General features: G+C 43.0%; 1 protein-coding gene across 1 annotated transcript; it reads left to right on the top strand.

Moving 5' to 3' along the window:
- The first annotated feature begins 11,298 nt into the window (after positions 1-11,298).
- Positions 11,299-15,795, top strand: LOC113018405 (uncharacterized protein K02A2.6-like). The gene has a single exon (XM_026161471.1). The coding sequence runs from the start codon at positions 11,651-11,653 to the stop codon at positions 15,722-15,724; it is 4,074 nt and encodes a 1,357-aa protein (XP_026017256.1). The 5' UTR covers positions 11,299-11,650; the 3' UTR covers positions 15,725-15,795.
- Positions 15,796-22,241: the final 6,446 nt, after the last annotated feature.

Genomic DNA, 22,241 nt, shown 5'->3' with positions numbered 1-22,241 from the left:
CACCATTTCTATAGTAGAAGGGTCCAAAAATCAATTCTTCTCTGTGAAGCCTCGCCATCTTTGGAAAAATCTGATTATTAAAGGGACACTTAGACTGTACCAGTTAGTAAAAATACTTGCACACAAAAATGTGTGCACTCCATCACACACAGACACACAAAGCTTTTGTATTCAGTTCATGTGACTGTCGTATTGACAGATATCTGCAGCAGCTCTGAATGCCACTGCCTCCTGCCTCATCGACTCAACAGCCCGGACTCGACTGAACTTTGCAGGAAGTTTAGACGGTTTTCTTCACTGTTGACTCTCTGGACTTAATGTCAGCATTTGTTTATATTATGTAGCCCATTTACCTCTGGGGCTTAGTGTGCAGCAAGCCAGCTAACACCTGACAGTATCATTTTGGAAAATGGATTGAAGTGTCACTTTGGTACAAATCAGGAAGCAGTCAGCCTTTGGTGTGAATGCCTTTATTTTCCTCCTCTTGGCTCTCGAGCTGCACGGCCGTGCGGTGACACAACGTTTAAATTCACAGCACCAGCTGAGTTGTAATTAAGCTCAAGAGTTTTTTGTGTTTGGAACTTCTGCAGCATCTGAATACTTTATCCTCTAATTATATCTAATGAGCAAATGTACTATAGCATGTATTACAAAGACACATTTTGTTATAATTATCTGTATTGTGGACAGGGTTATGGATTTCTGAGCGAGAGTTATTGAAGCTGCTGGTGCATAATGACTTAATTTGCTCTACAGGCAGTTGAAACCTAAATGGTGTTTTCTGCTGTGCTAGTTTACATAGGAGCCAAGGGCAACTGAAATGCACTCATCCATAAACCAGATGTGGAGCAGGAAGCTTGCTGATGTAGCGTTTGCGAGCTTGTTGCTAGTTCAGAAACTTCAGTTTCCAAAGCTGTGTTGAACTTGTTGTGAGTTTAGCTCTGATGAGTCGAGACGTTTGCACAGTTTGTCCAGTTTGTCTTGTCTGCACACTCTTGGTCTTCTATGTAAAACATTTTTGTTCAAAGGGAGTAGGCCACACTGTAACAGAGTCATGCCTTAGACTGGCCTCACAAGTGGCTTTATTGGTCAACATTAATTAGCAATAATTTGTTGGTCTCCTATACTAATATTTCCCTGTTGTAAGCCATTCTGTGCTGTTACACCAACATGAACTAGTATCCACTACTCGATGTGGTTATCTCCCAAGATATATCATATCTTACAGCTGGTCTCCAAATTGGCACTCAGTCATCATAACTTGGGTGAAACCTTACTGTAGACAGAGCACCGCTGCTGATTAATAGCGCCACTTTGGACATTTTTCTGTCTCAAATCACAGTGTGTCCATTCCTCTGTGCCAATATTGCAGAGAGAGACTTTCAAAACAAATGAGAAAGTGAAAACAGGAACTATAGCCAAGCCAGAACGGCCACTGCCAAACAATCAATCCCAGTTCCCCACATATTCCCTTCTGCAGTCCAGGCGCCCGGAGCTTTAGGCTCATTTTCACATTGCAGTAAAATCAGGGCACATATCTGCAGGTTCCACCCCAACAGCCTGCAAGTGTTACAACTCAATCAGAGCTGATCTCCTCTGTAGTCCAGTCCAGTTTTCTACCCCCCTGCCACACACACTCACACACACACACTCAGCTGGACATGTGTCCACCTGCAAAAGTATGGCTGAGATCAAAACAAGCAGCAGATTTTTAAGGTCAGAAGGATTCGCTTTACTGCGGCGCTCTATTCAAAGTCAGTGCTCTGTTGTTTGACTGCCAGAAGCCAGCGTGCCGTCTCTCTCTGGGTGTTTTCTTGTCTTGGCAGGCTTTTGGTGTTTTGTTTGCGTTTATTATTGAAACTTTAAGAGAGCAGATAAATAATAGTTGCAGTCATGTGTATTTCAACATAGTTATGTGTTATTTTTCCTGGCAGGAATATCTTCAATGTTTGTGTTCAATATCGAAATAGTTATTTCTGTGTTATTGTCTGTCAGGTTTGTTTGTGTGTACCAAATAAACTTTATGCACATAATGATTGTTTGTACATACACTTCATTCCCTTTGCTATTATATACTGAGTGCAGGGAAGTGTATACACAATATGAACACTGTGTTCGTGTATCGATGTATTTCTGTGTGTGTACAAAAATTATTCTCAAACTAAATTCCAATATTTTCACTAATAAAATCATCCTTGGTCAGTGTCACTGGAGACAAACTGAAGCTGCAGTTGTTATACAATGTAATTTCTACTTTCACTCAAAACCATTTAAATATGTTCTGGTTGGAATAGTAGCAGATTTGGAAAAGTATTCCAGGCCCTTCTCTCCTCGGCCCTGTCCATCCAAATTCAGCCCAATTTGGGGTAACCCAGGCCAGATGGAAAGGGAAATCTGTCCAGCATGATGTGAATCAGCCCTAGGGTCTCCTATCATTTTAAAATGCCCAGGAAATCTTCAGAAATAAGCCAAAATCCACAGGTCCAGCAAACATTTAGATCAGATGCCTAAAGGATTTCAAGCAGCAGGGGCTCCAATCAGATTTCCTAATCCCCTATATGAGTGAGCACAGATGGGAGAGTTAATCAGCACTGTCATTATTTTGGGCAATAGTCAGAGTTAATGTTGTCTTTGTGTATTGCAGGGTGGTATCATAGAGGTGCTGAGTCTTCTGGAAAATTTTGAGTACTGCTATTATGTTTGCACCATGGACCTTAAAAAGAGTCAATCTTAACTTCTGTGTCAAATTGCTCGTATCACCAGTGATGCCTGTCAACGTGAAACTCGAGTCAAAGTCCCAGAGGCTGACTGGAGTTTATCAATGAAAGAGTACACAAGCCTGAAAGAAACTCATCACATCAGGAGTGTGACCAGAACGATGTTTGTCTTGCGCTGGAACTCATCCCATGGAGTCAAGCCGTCGATGCAAAGTTCTACTGTAACATCCCGAGGCATCCGGGAAGATTTGGTAGGACCAACCTGAAATGGGCCGTGTGGGCAGACACACAGTTCACTGGAAACTTGAGGTTCGGTCACACCAAATACATTTTTACTCACCACTATTCCATTTATCTCCACAACAAAAGGCCCCACCTGGGCAGTGGATTTGAACCCAAGACCTTCCTGCTGAGCAGTAATATTGCTAACCACAGCACTGCTATTCTGCAGCATTCTAGTTGATTCTATTTGTTTATTTAAGCAGAAGGCGTTGGCTTCACACTATCACAAGGACCGGACTCAGATGTCAACCCTTTCTGTAGCTACAACCTGAGGAAATTAGATTTAACATCTATGATTTGAATTGCTGCTGATGAGTAGATACTGCTATTCGTGCATTTATTATTGATGTAAATAGCTTTGTAATTGTTCATTTAAAAGGTCCTGCAGGACGATCATTATCTTTCACTCTCTCACACGGTGGTTGCAAACAGATGACAGTTCATGTGTCTGCAGATCAATTTTGTTGATTGAACTCACCTCTCATCTTGCAGCAAGTGTGAAGAAATGAATGAGGCTAATTGATGCTGCATTGTGCACTCTGTCGGGGTGTCTGACAGAACCCTGAAACTTTGCTATTTCAGGCAGTCACAGCTCTGAGAGAGGGGAGAAAGAAACACTTGTGCATATGTTGTTTTTCAATTCTGGTTTCCTTACTTGTTTCGTACAACTTGTGTTCAGTTACCCAGTTGACCTTTTTAGTGGATACATGTCGTGCTTTATTCAAGTTTTCAGATTATCTTGCCAATATACACTCAAGATTTCCATTAATCGTCCTGGTCACTTTTTCTTACACGTTTGGGTTTCCTTGTGTTTTCATTGGTAGTGTCATCATCTGTGTGGATAGTTCTACTTACATTTTGCTTCTTCTTAGATTTTGGCCTTCATGTCTGGGCTTTCCTACTTCATCATCCAACCATGTATAACTGTAGCTTTGCTTTGAGGCAGAGAGAGCAAAAGCCAAAAATCTTAGTGTCTCGTCCTTACAGAGACCAAGGCCTTCACTGGCCGGAGTATCTCAGTGTATTTTGTGTGAACAGCTTAACAATAAAAGTTTTTCATGAAAGCAGAGTTTGGAACAAAATGTAGAATTAAAAAGATCATTTAAACAAGGTAAACAAGGCCACTTCAATCCAGAAAATCAAAAAGAAGAACTGAGGACATAAGTGATGCAAAGAATCTAAAACACAGGCAGATAACTCAGGAGGAGGATTAAAAGACCCTCTGACACAACTAAAGAGAAAAGAAGGGCTTCAATAAGCTAAAACAAGTTAAAACAAAGAAGGCAAGAAAGTAAAACTAGACAAAATTAGACAATTGACTATCAAAATAAAACAGGAAGCTACTATACAGGGAAACACTTTGCACTGAAGAGGCCAGACCAGGGCCCTATGTTACAAAATAAGTTCAGCATACCCAGAGTTATGTAGATTTACTCACCTTAACACTGACAGTATGGATAAACGGTCACTCGAGGCTGGTTATCAGTCCACTACCTTAACCGTCATCCTTAGTAAAGATGCAACACTGTTGTAAAAAGGACAGTTATATTTTTATGTTCTTTGTAGAATGTTAATCACCATTCGATAACATATCTAGAGTAGGCAGCCATCGTTCTCATAGGCATTTTCTAAGGAAGAAGCCTCTTATGATCCATAAAACCCAGGAGAGTGATTAGATGTTAACACAATCACCCATTTCACATGAGCATGCAAAGGAAACTTAATAAGAAACTTAACATTGATAATAATTGTAAGAATAATGGGTCTGACCCAGTGTTTTGTGTTTGTTGGTTTATTTATATTGTTGGATTATTGTCATCCTTGGTTTTCTGCTTCTGGTTATTCTTAGTTCCTAGGATTTACGGTTTATGTTATTTTTGCCTTCCAGATGTTCCTCGTCTAGTCCCTCTTGTCTCCGTGTTCCCTTTGTCTCTGCCTCAGTGTCAAGTCCCAGTCTTTGTGAATGTCTCTTGTTTCCTGTTTTATGTTGATAGTCCTGGTTCTGTGTGCAGTGTATCTAGTTTTTCTTCCCCTTGTTTCATTATGTCTGATTAGTCCCAGCTGTGTTTCCCCCGTTTCCCATTCCCTCATTACTCCCTCGTATATTTAAGCCCTGTGTTTTCCTTTGCCCTTTGTGTCCTATATCTTCTCTGCTGTATGGGTTCCTTGTGCTATTGTTTAGAGTCTATGATGGGAAATTTCTTTCTTCTATATAATGATCAAATGTTTTAACAATATCATTTTAGTAATAGTAGTATCTTTGTCACATAGTTATATTCATGTAGGATGTTGCCACAAGTGGGTCTTATGTTTATCACACCTTCACAGTGGGGCCATTGTATGTGGGTTGATGACATCCAGGCGCTGCGTGTAAGGGAGGTGACGGTTAGTCGTAACTCTCGTGTGGGGGGGAAGGGTCCGAGGATGAGCTGAACTAGGAGGTATAGAGCTACGTGATGTGCTGTGGAAGTTTCTTTGTATGTGAGCTTTGCCAGGTCATATATAAGACATGAGCGGGCGGCGGCCATCTTTAGAAATCATTTTGGTGTGTGACCAAGTGTTTGCAATTTATTTAAAATTTCCACGGCAGTTCCTAGCTTCTCAGTTCCAACTGAAAACTCTCAATAATAATCAGGAGACATTCCAACATGGTGGTCTTCAAAAATCAGATGACATATGTTTATTCAAAACATAGAAATGGGAACAAAACATTTTTTTTTTTTTAGTTGTTTAATGATCATCTCAAACACAGGGGGTAGAATAATGCACAGAGGGAGTAATGAGACTGACATGATTAAAATATTTAAAGAAAGAAAGGAGTCTGAAGTTTTCATTTTTTTTTCTACATGATCACTTTAAATAATAACAACCAGCTGCAGGAGAGAAGAAATTAGAGTGCAAAAACACACTGCCAAACACTAAAAAGGAGAGCCACAAATGGTGAGAAAAGAAAGGCATAATGACTGGAAACAAGAGAACAACAGCCCAACCATGTGTCTGTCTGAATGACAGATAAAAGAAAAGTGAGTGACAGCGAGAGAAACAGAAGGACAGAGATGGGCACTCATGCAGGTGTTGAACTAAAGCAAATTAAAAGATGACAGGCTCATTTCAGCTGCCTGTCTGTGTGCCAGCGAGATGACTGTTTGGTTTCATTTCCATTTCAACATGTCACTCTGCTGGAGGACCTAATGGAGGGTGGCCATCTCTCCATCTGTAAGATATCGTCTGTAACAAGCTCTGCATATGTTTTCATGGGAAGTAATAATTCTAATACTAAATTAATACTAAAACGTAATTAGTAGCAAATACAAATTTGCGAAAGATGTCACACAGCTTAATTTTTCAATGTTCACTGAGCCCTAACCTGCCTCTCTCAGCTTACCTAACCCTGAACTAGTGGGTACCTGACCAAACCTGAGTTATAGTGTCCCGCTTGATTTACGCTCTTCCTCGTCTCCTTTCATGTGGATTCTGTTCCTCCATCCTGTGGCAGATGGACACCAGGTAAATTGATAAAAATATCTTTGTAACACTTCACAGTGTAATAAAGTGGGAAAACTAATTTAGTTAGTCTCATGAAAGTGGCCACTTTCTCATTACTTTCATATATTGTTTTAGTAAGTATCCAAAACATAACAGTTCCATTTATATATTTTTTCAAGGGATCTTAATCTGTTTTCACTCTTGTATGCTTTTCATACAAGTTTCACACAAGACCGACACAAACTTTATACGATTTATATATATCTTTTCCATGTGGGTGTCACGGTCTGGAGGTTCAGCTGGTCGCTGATCAGCTGTCTCTCCCTCTTTCTCTCTAGTCCTCTCTCTCTCCAGGGCTGAACTCATTATGGGTTCACGCCCTTGGCCCACGCCCTCGAGGAAGAAACACCTGTGCCTCATCAGTGTGGATGGTATTTAAGACAGGAAGCAACGGCTGTTCTTCGCTGGATCGTTGTGAGAATCGCGTCAGTGAAAGTCGAGCGTCCCAGCAAGTATTTTTCCCGTGCAGTAGGTGTTTAGAATCTAACAAGTGTTTCTTTGTGTACAGATTCCCTGGACTGTTTCCCTGGTGTGCGAGTGGATTCGTGTTTGGACTGTGTGGAGAGAGACGAGCGTGTTCCCCTGGATTTTCCCCGGAGCCCTGCCCCCCTCACCTTTTGTACATAGCACTGCCCTGCATCTGTGTATATACACTCATTGGACATTGTTCTTTAATAAATTCTCTTGTGTACATCATCCCCGGAGTCCAGCGCTTGAGTCCACCTTGTACTTCGTGACAGTGGGATGACTCAAGTCTGACCACTACATTTACTTGCTCATACAGCTTAAGTGCATTGTCATGGTTTTTTTTTTGTTTTTGTTTTTTGTCTCCAACAACATACCTGACAATTACAAGTAGTGATGAGATTAGTGGAGTGTTACAAATATGTAACACATATTTGTAATAGATCCCAAGCAAATGTAATCTGGGAGAAAATACACTTCCCTCTAAAATAACTGAGAATGTACTGTGACTGTGTGGCATTATGTGCATTTTTTTGAGACATTTGTTCTTAATGACAGTTTCTGTGTCCCGCCATCTCCTTGTAGTAGCTGCAACAGTGAGGTGTTGCAGATGAAGCTGCACAAGTGAGCACACAGATGCAGAGGACAACAATCAGATCGATCAGTATTCTCACAGCAAGTCTGTATATCAGCATAAGTGATATAAATACAGCCTTTCTTTCCTTGCTCTTATCTCTACCACTGAGACCCCCCCACCCCGCCCCCCCCACCCTTCTGTCCCCTTAATCAAATTGATCGCCCTGCAGACCCTCTACAAACAGCACTCTTATTTTCTGTCTGTGTTTTTCTCTCCCTCTTCTCCATCATTGCTGGAGACGCCCACACAGTTTAATAATCAAAGTGTCTTTTTCTGCATTTTGTTGTTCATGAGAGTCGGCATCGAGGAGAAAACAACTCTCCAGCTACTGCGAACTGAACCACTGGGTCACTCCAGCTGCGAGACACTGAAATTACTGATGACATTTCAAGTGTTTTACTGCAAAGAGACGTCTTAGCAATGAGTCAGAATCCCCCCATTTCTGTCCATAATCGATGCATCTTCTACAAACTAAATGAATTTCCCTTTGCTGCTACCACCTCAGTATTATGCTCTTTATCTGTCTTTTCATCGTGGAATATTATCCTCTTTACCGGACACCCTGTAGATGGGTTTTATTTCTCGCTGTTACAGGACATGTAGGTCAAGTGCTCCAAAAGCTGTTCAGCTCCACAGGGACTTGATTCGGCTTGGGGATAAGAAAGTGATGATTAAAGGCTGCAGCAGGTTTAATCCTTTGATTGGAGGTTTGACCATGTGGATGAGATCCACATGATTCCCACAGGACCAATAATCACTGAGTAAAGAACTCCTCGGGGCCTTTTAAAGAGATCAATCTTGATAGTTAAACCGCAGCTGATTGGAGGACTAGTCTATCAGTCGCACTGAGCTCATCTGAGGTCGTTATTTCACTGATTTTTTTCCTCAACCTTTAAGACCACAACAGTCAGCAATAGTCACAGGGTTTAGAGCAGCGATGTAAAACTCATTTTACATGGCGGGCTGGACCAGTGAGAGTCCACCTTTTCTGTCAGTGTAAAGAAGTTCTACATTAAACTGTTTTTCTACACGATAAAGAAAAAGCTGCTGTGACAAAGACAGAAATCTGTCAGCATGACTCTTTGGTTTTTTTTTAACTGTATTCATCTAATGAATCTAACCAGGGGTCAGTGTTCAAGGCAAGTCGTTTGCTGTTTGGATGGTGCCTCTTCTCTAAATTGTCTTTGCAAAAGATAAATAATTAAATAATTAAAAACCAAAACTATGAATATATGCTGAAACGCAAAATGTCAAGAAGAAAAGAATGGGACAGCTGCAACCTGTGAGAATGTGGGTTGTTAGATGAGTGGAGGTTTACCACCACATTGCTAATCCTCGAGTCTGTTACAGAGCTTTCCTCATGTCTTATTTTCACCTCCTCTGTGCTTCATCCTTCTGAATGTGACTGGCAAATTTATCTCTGTGCACCATCGCCAACAACGCCTCAGTTTCTAAAACACCTGCACTGGAGCTGTGAGTGACGATTGACAGCTTTATCCTTTCTGAAGACCTGTGACGTGACACTGTGACACATATGAACTCTGATGGAGGAGGAATCTACAAATGCAAGGTTTTGTCTAATTTGCTCCATTCTAACTGCATTGTTGACATTTTAGCCAGTTTAGTTTCCATAATTATGACATGTTTGTGAGCACAAACCGCTGAGGTCAAACTATATCAATAATATTGTCTTGCATTCAGCACTAATTTGCTGTGTTTCACATCGTTAGGCAGTAGTCACATACCTGTTAAAATGCTAAGGGTTCAAGTGTCATTCTAAAAGGAGCCCATGTTGATGCTGTTTCAGCCGAAGATGTGCAGTAAATATTCATTTAAACTCTAATTTTGTTACAGCTGAATAAGATTTATAATCAACCCTCTGCCTGTTGAATCAATCACCTGGTAACAGGCTAAAAACATAGAATTTCACCAGTTTACCCCCCAATTTTATTTTCATATTGTCTTATGAAATTCATAATCCTAGTTTGTTTACAGTGTTTGGAATTACATGGAAGATTGGCCAAACAGTGAGACAACCAAAACATGGGTACAAGCGGCAGAAATGAGCTTCCTCTGAAGGGTGGCTGGCCTCTGCCTTAGAGATAGGGTGAGAAGTTCGGCCATCCCGGAGGGGCTCAGAGTAGAGCAGCTGCTGCTCCACATCCAAAGGAGCCAGCTGAGGTGGTTCGGGCATCTGACAAGGATGCCCCCTGGGTGAGGTGTTCCGGGCATGTCCCACCGGGAGGAGGCCCAGGACACGCTGGAGAGATTATATCTCTCGGCTGGCCTGGGAACGCCTTGGTGTTCATCTGGACAAGCTGAAGGAGGTGGCTGTGGAGAGCGAGCTCTGGGCTTCTCTGCTTAGGCTGCTGCCCCCGTGACCCGGCCTCGGATAAAGCGGATGAAGATGGATGGATGGGTTTTAATCTAATTGCAGAGAACAGCAATTTTGATTTTGACAACACTGAAAGCAGCCAGGATCTGTAATACTGTTATTTATAGATAAAGAATAGAAAGAAAGAAATGGCATCAACTGGAATAGTGGAGCTGAATTAAGCTTACAGGCTACAGAAAGAGTAAAACTTGTTGGGGTGGAACTTGGCGATACCCTTAGCCGTGCAAAGGTTGTCTAGAACAGCGGTCCCCAACCTTTTTTGCGCCACGGACCGGTTTATGCCCGACAATATTTTCATGGACCGGCCTTTAAGGTGTCGCGGATAAATACAACAAAATAAAACTAGTACCGGTACGGGAAAAAAAGAAAATTTATTCATAACACACATGAAAAGACCCAGGAAAACCGAGTAAATGATAAAAACGATAACAAAATAAGGCTGAAAACCGATAAAAACTATACATTTCACACCTGAGCCTCAACTCAACGGTACCAAACGACTCACGGACCGGTACCGGCCCGGGGGTTGGGGACCGCTGGTCTAGAAGGCTCAAAGAGCCTTCAAAAGCCCCCGCTTCAGTCCACACTGTGACGCAAAAACAGCGTTTTCAAATGTATCCACTTTGGAAAGCGTCTTCAAAAAGCTCAGTTTTCCTTGAACAAAACCGCCATCTCAGTGTGGACATGACCTGAGACAGAGACAGCAGGAACATGGAGCACAGGAACAGAAGCCAAGAGTCTAGAAATGATAAATAATCAACTCAGAGATGATATAATAATTCCAAAAAACCCAGCACTGTGACAGTTTCCACAAGTCAGGTGATCCATCAGTTTTCTAGTTGCTATTCCACACTATCTTCTTAGTTAATATTCTTTGTGTCTACTTTCAAAGTTTGTATTTTCTTTTGTTTTCCTCCTGTTCCTACTCTTGTTCCTGTTGTGCATGACCTTCTTGGACTTTTCCCTTTGCCTGCCCTTTTCTTGCTTTTTCTCTGTGTAGCCTGAACGTGTTTTATTTAAAGATTCAGCTTTTAGACTTTTACTCCCCCCCCCGTTTTCTCCGTTTGGTCCTGTGCTCCTGTTAACTACTACAACCCCCAGAGGCAAACAATGTATCTGTGGTATCGCAAGAAATAAGTGGTTATATAAATATGAGTATACATAATAGTTATTATTCATAGATACCTACATCCTAAGTTCCTGTTAATCTTCTGAAAGAAACAGAATGAATGTGTTGTTACAATGGTAATGCCAGGAGAGGCAGTATTAGTTCTGTGTTACATTAATGTGTAAGGAAGTGGAAGAAGAGTGTGTCCTGTAGGAGGCAGTAGAAAATGGATGCTCATGTTCTGTACATGCCCTGAAAGTAAGGTTCAGTAAACCAGTGCAACGATACCCCGGTGTAAGGCTCAGTTATTGTATTTTTATTTTTTGAAGATGCAACATCTTTTTGGCGACGAGGATGTTTAGGGGGAAGGAGTTTGGGCGATCGGACTGAAAGAAAAGAGAAGAAAATAAAGTGATGGAGTCGGCTACAGGTTTGGCTAGCTTTTCAAAGAATGCAAAAGTTTTCGGCTGGAAATAGAAGGCAGTGACCTCGAAGCGGAAATGGCTACAATTGGTACGCTAGTAGCGTTCGATCCAAAGAATCAGACTTGGGATGAGTACACGGAAATACTCGAGCAGTTTTTCGCAGCTAACGGGATCGACGATGCAGAGAAACAAAGAGCGATATTAATAAGTGTCGTCGGAGCAGCGACGTACAGCTTGATGCGAAACCTTCTCAGCCCGGCCAAGCCCAAAGACAAAACCTTCCAAGAGCTGGTGCTTCTGATGAAAAATCACTTCGATCCGAAGCCCAGTGAAATTGTGCAAAGGTATAAGTTCGACTCTCGCTCCCGCAAGCCGAATGAAACCGTCATGGAATATGTAGCGGAGCTGCGTCGCCTGGCACAGGATTGTAACTATGGCAACACGTTACAACAGATGTTGAGAGATAGGATCGTCTGCGGAATTAAGGATGACCGAATTCAGAGACGTCTCTTGTCAGAAATAGATCTCACTTTTGACAAGGCTCTGTCAATTGCAGTAGCCATGGAGACTGCAAATAAAAATGCACAGGATCTGCAGACCTCAGGGGCGTCAGCAAAATGTTTCAGTCTCGCTAGAGGACAACAGGAGAGTCGTACCTTTAAAGCAGAAAATAAAGAGTGTTATCGTTGCAAAGGAACCAAGCACACAGCATCAGACTGTAAGTACAAACAAGAAAAATGTCATGCTTGTGGTAAAATGGGACACATAGCTAGAGCTTGTAAAAGCAAGACTAAACTGAACCAGAAAAAGTATGGATCGACATATGTAAAGAAAGAAAAAAAGCAGAGTTCACACTACAGTACTCACAATGTGGGCGAGAAAGCAGATAACAACAAAACTGATAGCTCTGAAGATGACTCTTTTATGTTGAACTGTGTCAAGTGCAGTCAAGGGCACAAAAGAAAACTGTTCAAGTTAGGGCGTGGCAGTGCGGTACACTTAAGAAGAGTAGACCCCTACACTGTGGATATGCAGATTGATGGAAAAAAGGTGAACTTTGAAATAGACACTGGATGTTGCCTAACAGTCATGAACGAAGCAACATTCAGAGAAACAGGGAAAGACAGCAAGCCCCCCAGCCTGCAGCCCATCAAAATCAAGCTCGAAACTTATACAGGGGATCCTGTTAAGGTGATTGGTGCAACACGAGTCAGCGTCAAATACAAGCAGCAGAAAAAACATCTGCCCCTGGTGGTGGTCGAAGGCGACGGCCCCAGCTTGCTAGGTCGAGCTTGGCTCGAGGAAATTAAATTGGACTGGGGTGAAGTGAAAAACAGTCCTAACAACAGAAAGCTGCACCAAGTCAAAACAACAGAGAAAACACTTCAGCAAGTGTTAAGTAAACATGAAAATGTGTTCAAAGAGGAGTTGGGCACCCTGAAAGGAATGAAAGCTGCTATTCATGTGAAAAGTGATGCCACCCCACGCTTCTTCCGTCCGCGTTCTGTCCCCTTTGCTATGCGAGCAAAAGTCGACGAGGAAATAGACCGACTGTTGAAAGAAGGCATCATCTCGCCAGTGAAATATGCTGAATGGGCGGCACCAGTAGTGCCACTCCTGAAGCCCACAGGGACAATAAGACTGTGTGGGGATTACAAGCTTACTGTAAATACCGTGGCTTCACTGGAGCAGTACCCCATACCCAGAATGGAGGACTTGTTTGCCACACTGTCCGGGGGTAAGCAGTTCTCAAAATTAGACATGAGCCACGCTTACCAGCAAATCCTCTTGGATGACGAATCGAAAAAGTACGTGACAGTAAACACATCGCGGGGGCTGTTCACGTATAACAGATTGCCTTTTGGAGTGGCCTCTGCTCCAGCAATATTCCAGAGGACCATGGAAAGTCTTTTGAAGGGGATACCTCATGTAGCAGTGTATTTAGATGACATCTTAGTGACTGGAGTGGATGAAGTAAGCCATCTACAGAACCTGGATGAGGTGTTGACCCGGTTGGAGGAAGCTGGGTTGAGGTTAAAGAGGTGCAAGTGTGCCTTCATGCAAGAGAAAGTGGAGTACTTGGGGCACATAGTGGACGCCCAGGGGCTCCACCCAGTGGAAAAGAAAGTTAAAGCAATCATGGACGCACCTACCCCCACAAATGTCACTGAACTGAAAGCATACTTAGGTTTGCTAAATTACTACAACAAATTCCTTCCAAACCTGGCAACCCGGTTGGCACCCTTACATGAACTTTTGAGACACGAGGTACGGTGGACATGGCAAAAGAGACAAGAGGAAGCATTCCAGAAATCTAAGAACCTGTTGAACTCAGCAGAGGTGTTAGTTCATTATTCTGCTGACCGTGAGTTGGTTCTCTCATGTGATGCATCCCCATATGGCGTAGGCGCCGTATTGTCACATAAGATGGAGGATGGAAGCGAGAGACCTTTGGGGTTCATGTCACGCACACTCTCTCCTGCTGAGAAAAAGTATTCTCAGCTTGACAAAGAAGGTCTAGCTGTGATATTTGGCATCAAGAAATTTCACAAATACTTGTATGGCCGAGTTTTCACGATTTACACAGATCATAAACCCCTAATCTCACTGTTCAATGAAAAGAAGCCTATACCTCAGATGGGCTCACCAAGAGTACAAAGATGGGCCGTGACATTGAGTGCTTACGAGTACAACATCAGGTACAAGCCAGGAAAACATCATGAAAACGCGGATGCGCTCAGCCGGTTGCCGGTGCCAGACTCAGCACCTGAGCGAGAGATGGCTGAGCAGGTTTTGATGATGGATGTACTGGATGACACATTAGTGGACACTGCACAGATCAAACGATGGACAGCTAAGGATGTCTTGTTGTCGCAAGTTCACGAGTACACCTTAAAAGCCTGGCCAACTGAGACCGACACCTGTTTAAAGCCGTATCGACAGAGAAAGCTGGAACTGAGTGTGAGGGATGGTTGCGTGCTCTGGGGAGCCCGAGTAATTATTCCCACCAAAGGCCGAGACAAAATATTGAAACTCCTGCACCAGACTCATACAGGCATGTCGAAGATGAAAGGCTTGGCAAGGTCGTATGTATGGTGGCCAGGGATGGATGAGAACATTGAAAGAGAAGTGCAGGCATGTGAGGAGTGTCAGAAACACTCCAAGTCACCACCTACTGCACCATTACACCCTTGGGAGTGGCCGGAGTCACCATGGTCCAGAATCCATGTGGACTATGCAGGGCCTTTCCTCGGGGAGATGTTTCTAATCATTGTGGATGCTCATTCCAAGTGGATGGACATTTACCCTGTGAAATCCTCTACATCACAGGTAACTATAGAGAAACTGCGCCAGAGTTTCAGTGTGTTTGGACTACCTAAAATGTTAGTTTCAGACAACGGAACATGCTTCACAAGTGCTGAATTTGAGTCATTCATGAAGCAGAATGGAATTGACCATGTAAGATCAGCACCTTTCCACCCTTCTTCAAATGGGCTGGCTGAGAGGGCGGTCCAGACCTTTAAGGAGGGGATGAAGAAAGTCAAAGGTGATACCTTGCAAACCAGACTGTCCCGATTTCTGTTCAGTTATCGCATCACACCGCATGCCACTACTGGTTTATCACCTGCAGAGTTGATGATGTCACGGAGACTCAGATCAGTTTTGGACTTGCTCATGCCTGATGTGAAAACAAAAGTGCAGCACAAACAATCGAAACAGAAAGAAAATCATGACACCAAGAAAAGACTGAGAAGTTTCACACCAGGAGACAAGGTCTTCATCAGAAACTACTCCTATGGCCCGAAGTGGATTCCCGCAGTCATTGTGAGAGCATCGGGTCCAGTGTCTTACATTGTTACCATTGGATCAGGTCAAACTGTGAAGCGGCATGTGGATCAGGTGAGAGCAAGAGTGGCTGACACTGTTCCCAGTACACCAGACAGGGAGGTGGAGCCATTGCTTGACAAAGAATCAGTGCCTGAGTGCTGCTGGCCACCAGAGTTGGACACATCGCCACAACCTCCGGCAATGGAGTTGCCTTATGCTCCGGAGACTCCAGCTCCCGGAGACTCCTCAGGGACACCCGTGTTGCGACGTTCCCAGAGAGAGAGACGTCCACCAGAGACTTTAAAGGACTTTGTTAGGTAGTGTGAGATCTTCCAGAAATAGAGCAACAATGCGCTCTGATCTCACAGGAAGGACGTACCTTCCTAGTTAGAAAAAAAAAAGAGAAACATGGAAACCTATGTACAGTTGTATGGTTGTATGGTTACCTTAATTACATGTTGATTGTTTGTTAAGCATTCTTTAGATAAACAGTTATTTTGTAAGTCAAGGGAGTTGTTGACTTAAGGGGGGAGGAGATGTGGTATCGCAAGAAATAAGTGGTTATATAAATATGAGTATACATAATAGTTATTATTCATAGATACCTACATCCTAAGTTCCTGTTAATCTTCTGAAAGAAACAGAATGAATGTGTTGTTACAATGGTAATGCCAGGAGAGGCAGTATTAGTTCTGTGTTACATTAATGTGTAAGGAAGTGGAAGAAGAGTGTGTCCTGTAGGAGGCAGTAGAAAATGGATGCTCATGTTCTGTACATGCCCTGAAAGTAAGGTTCAGTAAACCAGTGCAACGATACCCCGGTGTAAGGCTCAGTTATTGTATTTTTATTTTTTGAAGATGCAACAGTATCTTTGACCAAATCAGTGTTTGGTGCAGTACACAAACTGGAGTGATAAGTGATGAGTGTACTTAGGATCCAAGGACTATAAACACAAGACTTGGAAATTGTTTGTTTGCTCTCACAGAGACATTAGTAAATGCAACAATAGTCATGGTTCAGTCCGAGCGCACACATGATCAGGTTGTGGCAGAAGTTGGGCAATGATTCTAACTTTCAGTTCTTCTCTGTTTGGGCCTCAAAGTGAATGTGTGTGTCAGACACTTAGAGGAAACAACAATGTCTAATTACAACTGATTGAATGTGATGAGTGCAATTTGGAATAACATCGCCCACACACATAACTGCAGTTAAATTCAGTTTAAATTGGGATGGCTGCTTCACTCATAATCCTTCAAATGAAATTAAAACCACTGATTAAGTTTTCACCACAGCGGAAGGTCTAAGTGTTGCTCTTTGTCTTTTGAATGGCTGCCTTACGTTCCTGAACAAAACCCTTCAAAACTCACTTTGTTCGTGTGTCATGCCTGAACAGAAGAGTGCCAGGTAGAGAAACGAGGCAGCGTACGTGCTACAGCAGAAGCGTTTCTTGGCTCTCCTTTCATGAAAGCTCTTGATCCTCTTTTCAGCGGTAGGCCGGGGAGCTTTAGACGGTTGCTCTATTTTAGCAATGACAGACAAAGTGTTGGAAGTGCAGCCAAACATCCCCCAGCTGTCACATCGATGCACAGATGATGGCCTTGTTTTCTGCTCCCATGTGGTTCGCAGAAAGCTGACACATGCTCGTCTCTCCCCGTCGTTTCTTTTCTCGCCCCCCCTCGTCGTCTTCTCCTGTATTCTTATTGCAGCCGTTCATGTCACTTCGCTCCTCTTAGCTTTGAGATGAAAAGTAACGCATTACCAGTAAATAAGAGCAATTTTTTTTAACATTTAGGTTTGAAATGTTTGCTTTTTTGGTAATGGCAACTTGCATAAGCAGGCAGTGGTTCCTGACTCTTATTCTCTCTGGGGAGGGAACTAAATATGCACAGGATGACCAGGTGTCATTGTCACTGTCTTGTTTCTCCTTGAAGCAGCATCGTAGCCCAGTCACGCTGCAACCTATGAATGAATCTTTGCTTAAAGCAGTAGTTCCCAAACTTTTTTTGCTAGGCCCCCCTTTGTTTTACAAGAAAAATGTTCGCCCCCCCGTGTGCACACGCAGGCACAAACACATCCTCTGCACACGCCCATATTTTGCTCCATTGCGGTTTATTTCACACCTCAAACATTTAGTAAACAATTAAGCAAATACAAGTAATCTGCAATAAATTACAGGTAGTAAGAAAATAAACTACTAACTCTTTTACGCTGCGTCCACACCTACACGGGTATTTTTGAACACGCAGCTGTTTCATCCATGTAAACAGCGTTTCGAATCACCGAAAACTGAGATTTTTTAAAACTCCTTTTTTGTGTTTACGTGTGGACGAGGAATACAGAGTTCGTCACGCAACGTCAAAGGTATGTGTCTTTTTTCAGTTGCAGAATGGCAGATAGAGACGAAATACTGTTAATCTGACTGTCTGCAGGTTTTACACGCAGGTACTGTCCCTCTATTTACAAAGGCAGAGGCGTCACGCTGTGATTATTTTACTGTAGTTGTTTTTTTCCTGTGTAATATTCAACATTGCTGTCAATACATTTTTCAAAAAACGCCTCTCTGTGCAAAATGGGTTTAAAAACATAAACAGCTGTGGGATCCTGTTTGTCCATGATTTGAACCGAGGGAACAAATCGTGGCAGGATCAGCCTGATGTTATTTGTATCCCGCTGTAACTTTACTGTATAAAGAGCAAACATCTCCAACATGTCAGGAGCAGTTAGTCATTACAACAAGTGTTTGCGAACTAAAAATCAAGAATGTGGGATCCTGTTTGTGATTTGAAGAGCCCAGCGCTGCTCCCGATGAAGGGAAAACCAACCCTGCAGGGAGACCTACCTTGGCACTTGTGCAGGTGAAGCCAAAGGGCAGATTTGCTTCACCATATTTTCTAGTCTTTGGCTTAGAATGAAGTTGGTTTGGAAACGTATTCAGCGATGCTTCATCTCCTGCTTTGCGTCTGTGTGGGCGCCCCGTGATAGCAGTGTCCAAGCGTTGTGTTTTTGGTTTTTTTTTCCCCTTTTCATACCCCGCCCCCCCCTGCAATGGCTCTGCGCCCCCCCCTAGGGGGCGGGCCCCACACTTTGATAAGGTCTGGCTTAAAGGATGAGTGCATAGCAGCTGGGATTCTTAGTGAACACAGTGGAGAAGAGACACACAACTGCAAACATAACCACAGGCTGTGATGCATATCTCAATCTGCAGCACTCCTACATCACCGGCAGTCATATGTGGTCTTTAAGATTTACAGAATACACACGGGTGATCACACCCACAAACACCCTTTTTGGCTCCTACCTCAAAGCACACTGTGTTCTGTTGATCTTATGTGCTGCACAATAATGTTTAACATTTAGTATTTACTGTCATATTCCCATATATCATTGTGATGTTGTTTATTCTGTTACTCTTGTTCTCTTCTGCTTGTTTTCTTTTTTCTTTCTCAACAGGTGATCCAGGTGATTGGTATATGCATTTTTTTTTAAAAAAAAAAAGAAAAAAAAAGACAATGGAAAATGCAAAAATACAAAATAATACAAAATATGCAGAAAAAAAAAAGATTTACAGAATCAATATATAATTTTACATCATACATTTATACACTCAAGCTAATGAGGCCCAAGAAAGTCTACCTGCAAACCAGAACATGCACTCTCCAAAAAAATACAAAACAAACAAAAACACAGCTGCTACCGCCCACAAGAAAAAGACAGATACAATAAGAGTTCTGTAAGCTGATGGATCATTTTAAAGAATATAAAGTGATTCTGTTTGTCAAGTCACCAACACACTACTGACGCGAGTATATGTCAATTCTAAGGGCGAAGTAAAACCATTAAGTAGCCTTCTTGTCATGGTCCTGGGTCTGTGACCCAGTGTTTTGGTTTTGTATTATTATTTTTTACTAGTCTGTGGTTTCTTCTTGGTTCATGTTTACTAGTGTTTTGGTTCCTGTTCTATATTTCTTGTTCTTAGGTTTTGGTTCCTGTGCTTCTCGTGTTACTCTGTGCTCCCTCTGTTTAGTGTCTAGTCATCCTTGCTCGTGCGTTCCCTCTGTTCTCGGTCAGTATATTGTCTCTGAGTTCTGCTGTGTACTTCCTGTTTTACTTTGAAGGTCCTTGTCTGATGTCAGTGTATTCAGGTTGCATCCTCCCTGTCTCATCATGCTTATTAGGTTCATCTGTGTCTCCCTCCTGTGTGCAATTTCCTTGTTTCCCTTTGTGTATATTAGTGCGTGTTCTCCAGTGCTCCTGCGTTTCAGGGTTTGGTTTTTTTTGGTTTTTTTAAACGTTGTACAGCACTTTGGTCAACTCTGTTGCAATTAAATGTGGTTTATAAATAAATGAAAACCAAACAAACAGTTTCTGGTATGTTTTGTTTGTTGCTCTTAGTTCTGTTCTGGCCATCTCTGCTTCTGTTTGTGTATTCACCTTTTGGAATAAAGCTCACTCACATCACAGCCTGTGCCTGCCTCTCTCATAAACTCCACATGTCTGCCGTTGCAGCCGTGACACTTGTGTTATCTTTTTTTGTTGCCTGTCCCATTCGGTACTTCAGACAATAATGCTGATTGCTAAAGGCCAAGTAAGATGCCCCCAGAGCGCGAGACCCCAACGAGGATCACCTGAAGGGCACCGCACCATCCTCCTGAGGGAGGCCCATGAAGGCGGGCGTCCCTCGGGAGATGGCTTATGTTGTGCCTCATTTCTCTCCTGGCTCCGCTCACGTCTATCCCTCTGAGGAAGCGGAAGTCACTGGGAAACATTGGGGACGCTCAGCCAGACCAGCAGGAGCAAACAAACTTAACTAGCTCTCCCAGTTTACGGGCAAATTACAATTCTCAAGCTCAAGTTTTTTTTAACTGAGCAGAGATTCTTTTAAATGATATTTCACCATCTTATTGGATTTTAAGACTAAAATGGGAGACCCCTTGTCTTTGCACCTGTTTCTTCCTGTGTGGCCCGAACGAGGCATCAGGTGAACTGTGTGGATTAGCTGTTCTCCAAGCCTCTAATACAGGGGTGTCAAACTCAAATACACAGTGGGCCAAAATTCAAAACTGGAACAAAGTCGCGGGCTAACGTTAATATTTATTGAAATATATTTATTCCTCCAGATATAAGAATGAACCTTTTCTTATGGACTCAAATACATTTTGCTGAAAAACTGAATATGGAACAAGCAAAGCTTAATAGTAAACAATATATATATTAGCTGTATAATACCAGTAGGCCAGCTCTGATAGTAATTTGGTATGGCTTCGTGGGCCAAATGTAATTAGGCTGCGGGCCAAATTTGGCCCGCGTGCCAGAGTTTGACACCTATGCTCTAATACAACAGACTGTGAGAGAGGAACAGGAGACTGAGAGAAGGTGCTGCCTGCTGGAGAAGAGTCGGTGGACAATAGAGGAACCTCGTTTGTGCTGGTCTGAGAGCATGGAGTGGGGCCAGGGGAGATGGGGATTGATGAAGTGCCAATTAGGCCTGATTGGCCCGTGATCAGACGGTTTGGGAGGCGGCGAGCCTGCCTCCAGATTGAAACATGCACCCGAGGCTGACACTAGGCAGTGTGTTTAAGACCTCTTTAAATTAATTCAAGCAGTGCACCACAGAAATGTGGTTGAAGCAATAAATACGGGGATATATCCAACGGGCATGATGAGGCAGGCCCTCAGGCTCTCCGGCTTCATTAAACTGGCAGCAACAACAAAGTGAGTAAGAGCGCAATTGGCGCAAAACAGACCATTGGATGGCCAGGAACATGGACATCATACATGAACATTATGAAAACACTATTGAGGTTTTAAACAGTGTAAAGAAAATTCCTCCAAAGGAATTGGAGGAGAAGAGGGAATCACAGATGGAAGATACCCGCACCCTGCCTCAATTGGGGTTTCACTCAGGTTTTAGAGAGAGTTTGGGAGAGGAAGGGGGAGGATAATGGGGATGGACAGGCCGGCTCATCTTGGGAAAACTGTTAGATCCAGTGTGGCTGTAGATCTGGATGCAGCGATTGAAAACTTACCTGCCTCCTCTTCTTCTTTCTGTATGTTCTGGGACAGCTGCGGGCCAGTTGCCGGTGACTCCTGCATTGGCAGGTTCCCGTTCGGCTTCCCCGTGTTCTCACCTTTTGCTGGGCACAGCGGGGGCGACTTCGTCGGATGAGACGTGCCAACCCACAGCGACTCAGCAAACACAGCTACAAAGTAAAACCATAACTGTAACAGGCAAAAAAGATATTGGGGAAATGATGATAGAGGTCCCGGAGCATCGGGACCAAGCGGTTAACATGAGCAGTGACTCGCTGGGCCGCACACATCCCCTCTATTTTAATTTCAACTGTAATTTCGATTTGAGTGCCAACAACAGCGGTGGTGATAGCACCGCTGTTGCCGAAGAACCACAAGCCGTAGGGCCAGGCGCGCAGTCGGGGGAGGGTTTTATATCGCGAGCTTTTTAATGAAAATAAGGTGAAGAAACTAAAACACAATTTAAATAATACAACAGCCATAACTGAACAAAGGAACATAATGAGTGCCAGATGGAGAGACCAAAGGTTCAATCAAGGTGGCTTTATATGCTGGGACTGGCCTTCTCAGGTGTATTGCATCTACAATTGGGTCAGCTCCACCTACCACATACCTGGAAGAGATGGGCAACAAGAAAACCAAAACACAAGGCCAGCCCACTGACTGCCACAATTGACAGAAACATTTCTGCAGATGCATTAATTGCATATATATATATATATATATATATATATATATATACATACACTGTGTGTGTGTGTGTGTGTGTGTGTGTGTGTGTGTGTGTGTGTGTGTGTGTGTATATTAT

This window comes from Astatotilapia calliptera, unplaced genomic scaffold (genome assembly GCF_900246225.1).
Source record: "Astatotilapia calliptera unplaced genomic scaffold, fAstCal1.2 U_scaffold_78, whole genome shotgun sequence".
Taxonomy (NCBI): Eukaryota; Metazoa; Chordata; class Actinopteri; order Cichliformes; family Cichlidae; genus Astatotilapia; species Astatotilapia calliptera.
The sequence above is the reverse complement of the archived record's forward strand: the minus strand, read 5'-3'. Positions and strand labels throughout refer to the sequence as shown.

Excerpts from the sequence above, each read along its gene's own strand:
- LOC113018405 (XM_026161471.1), top strand. The coding sequence starts at position 11,651 with ATGGCTACAATTGGTACGCTAGTAGCGTTCGATCCAAAGAATCAGACT.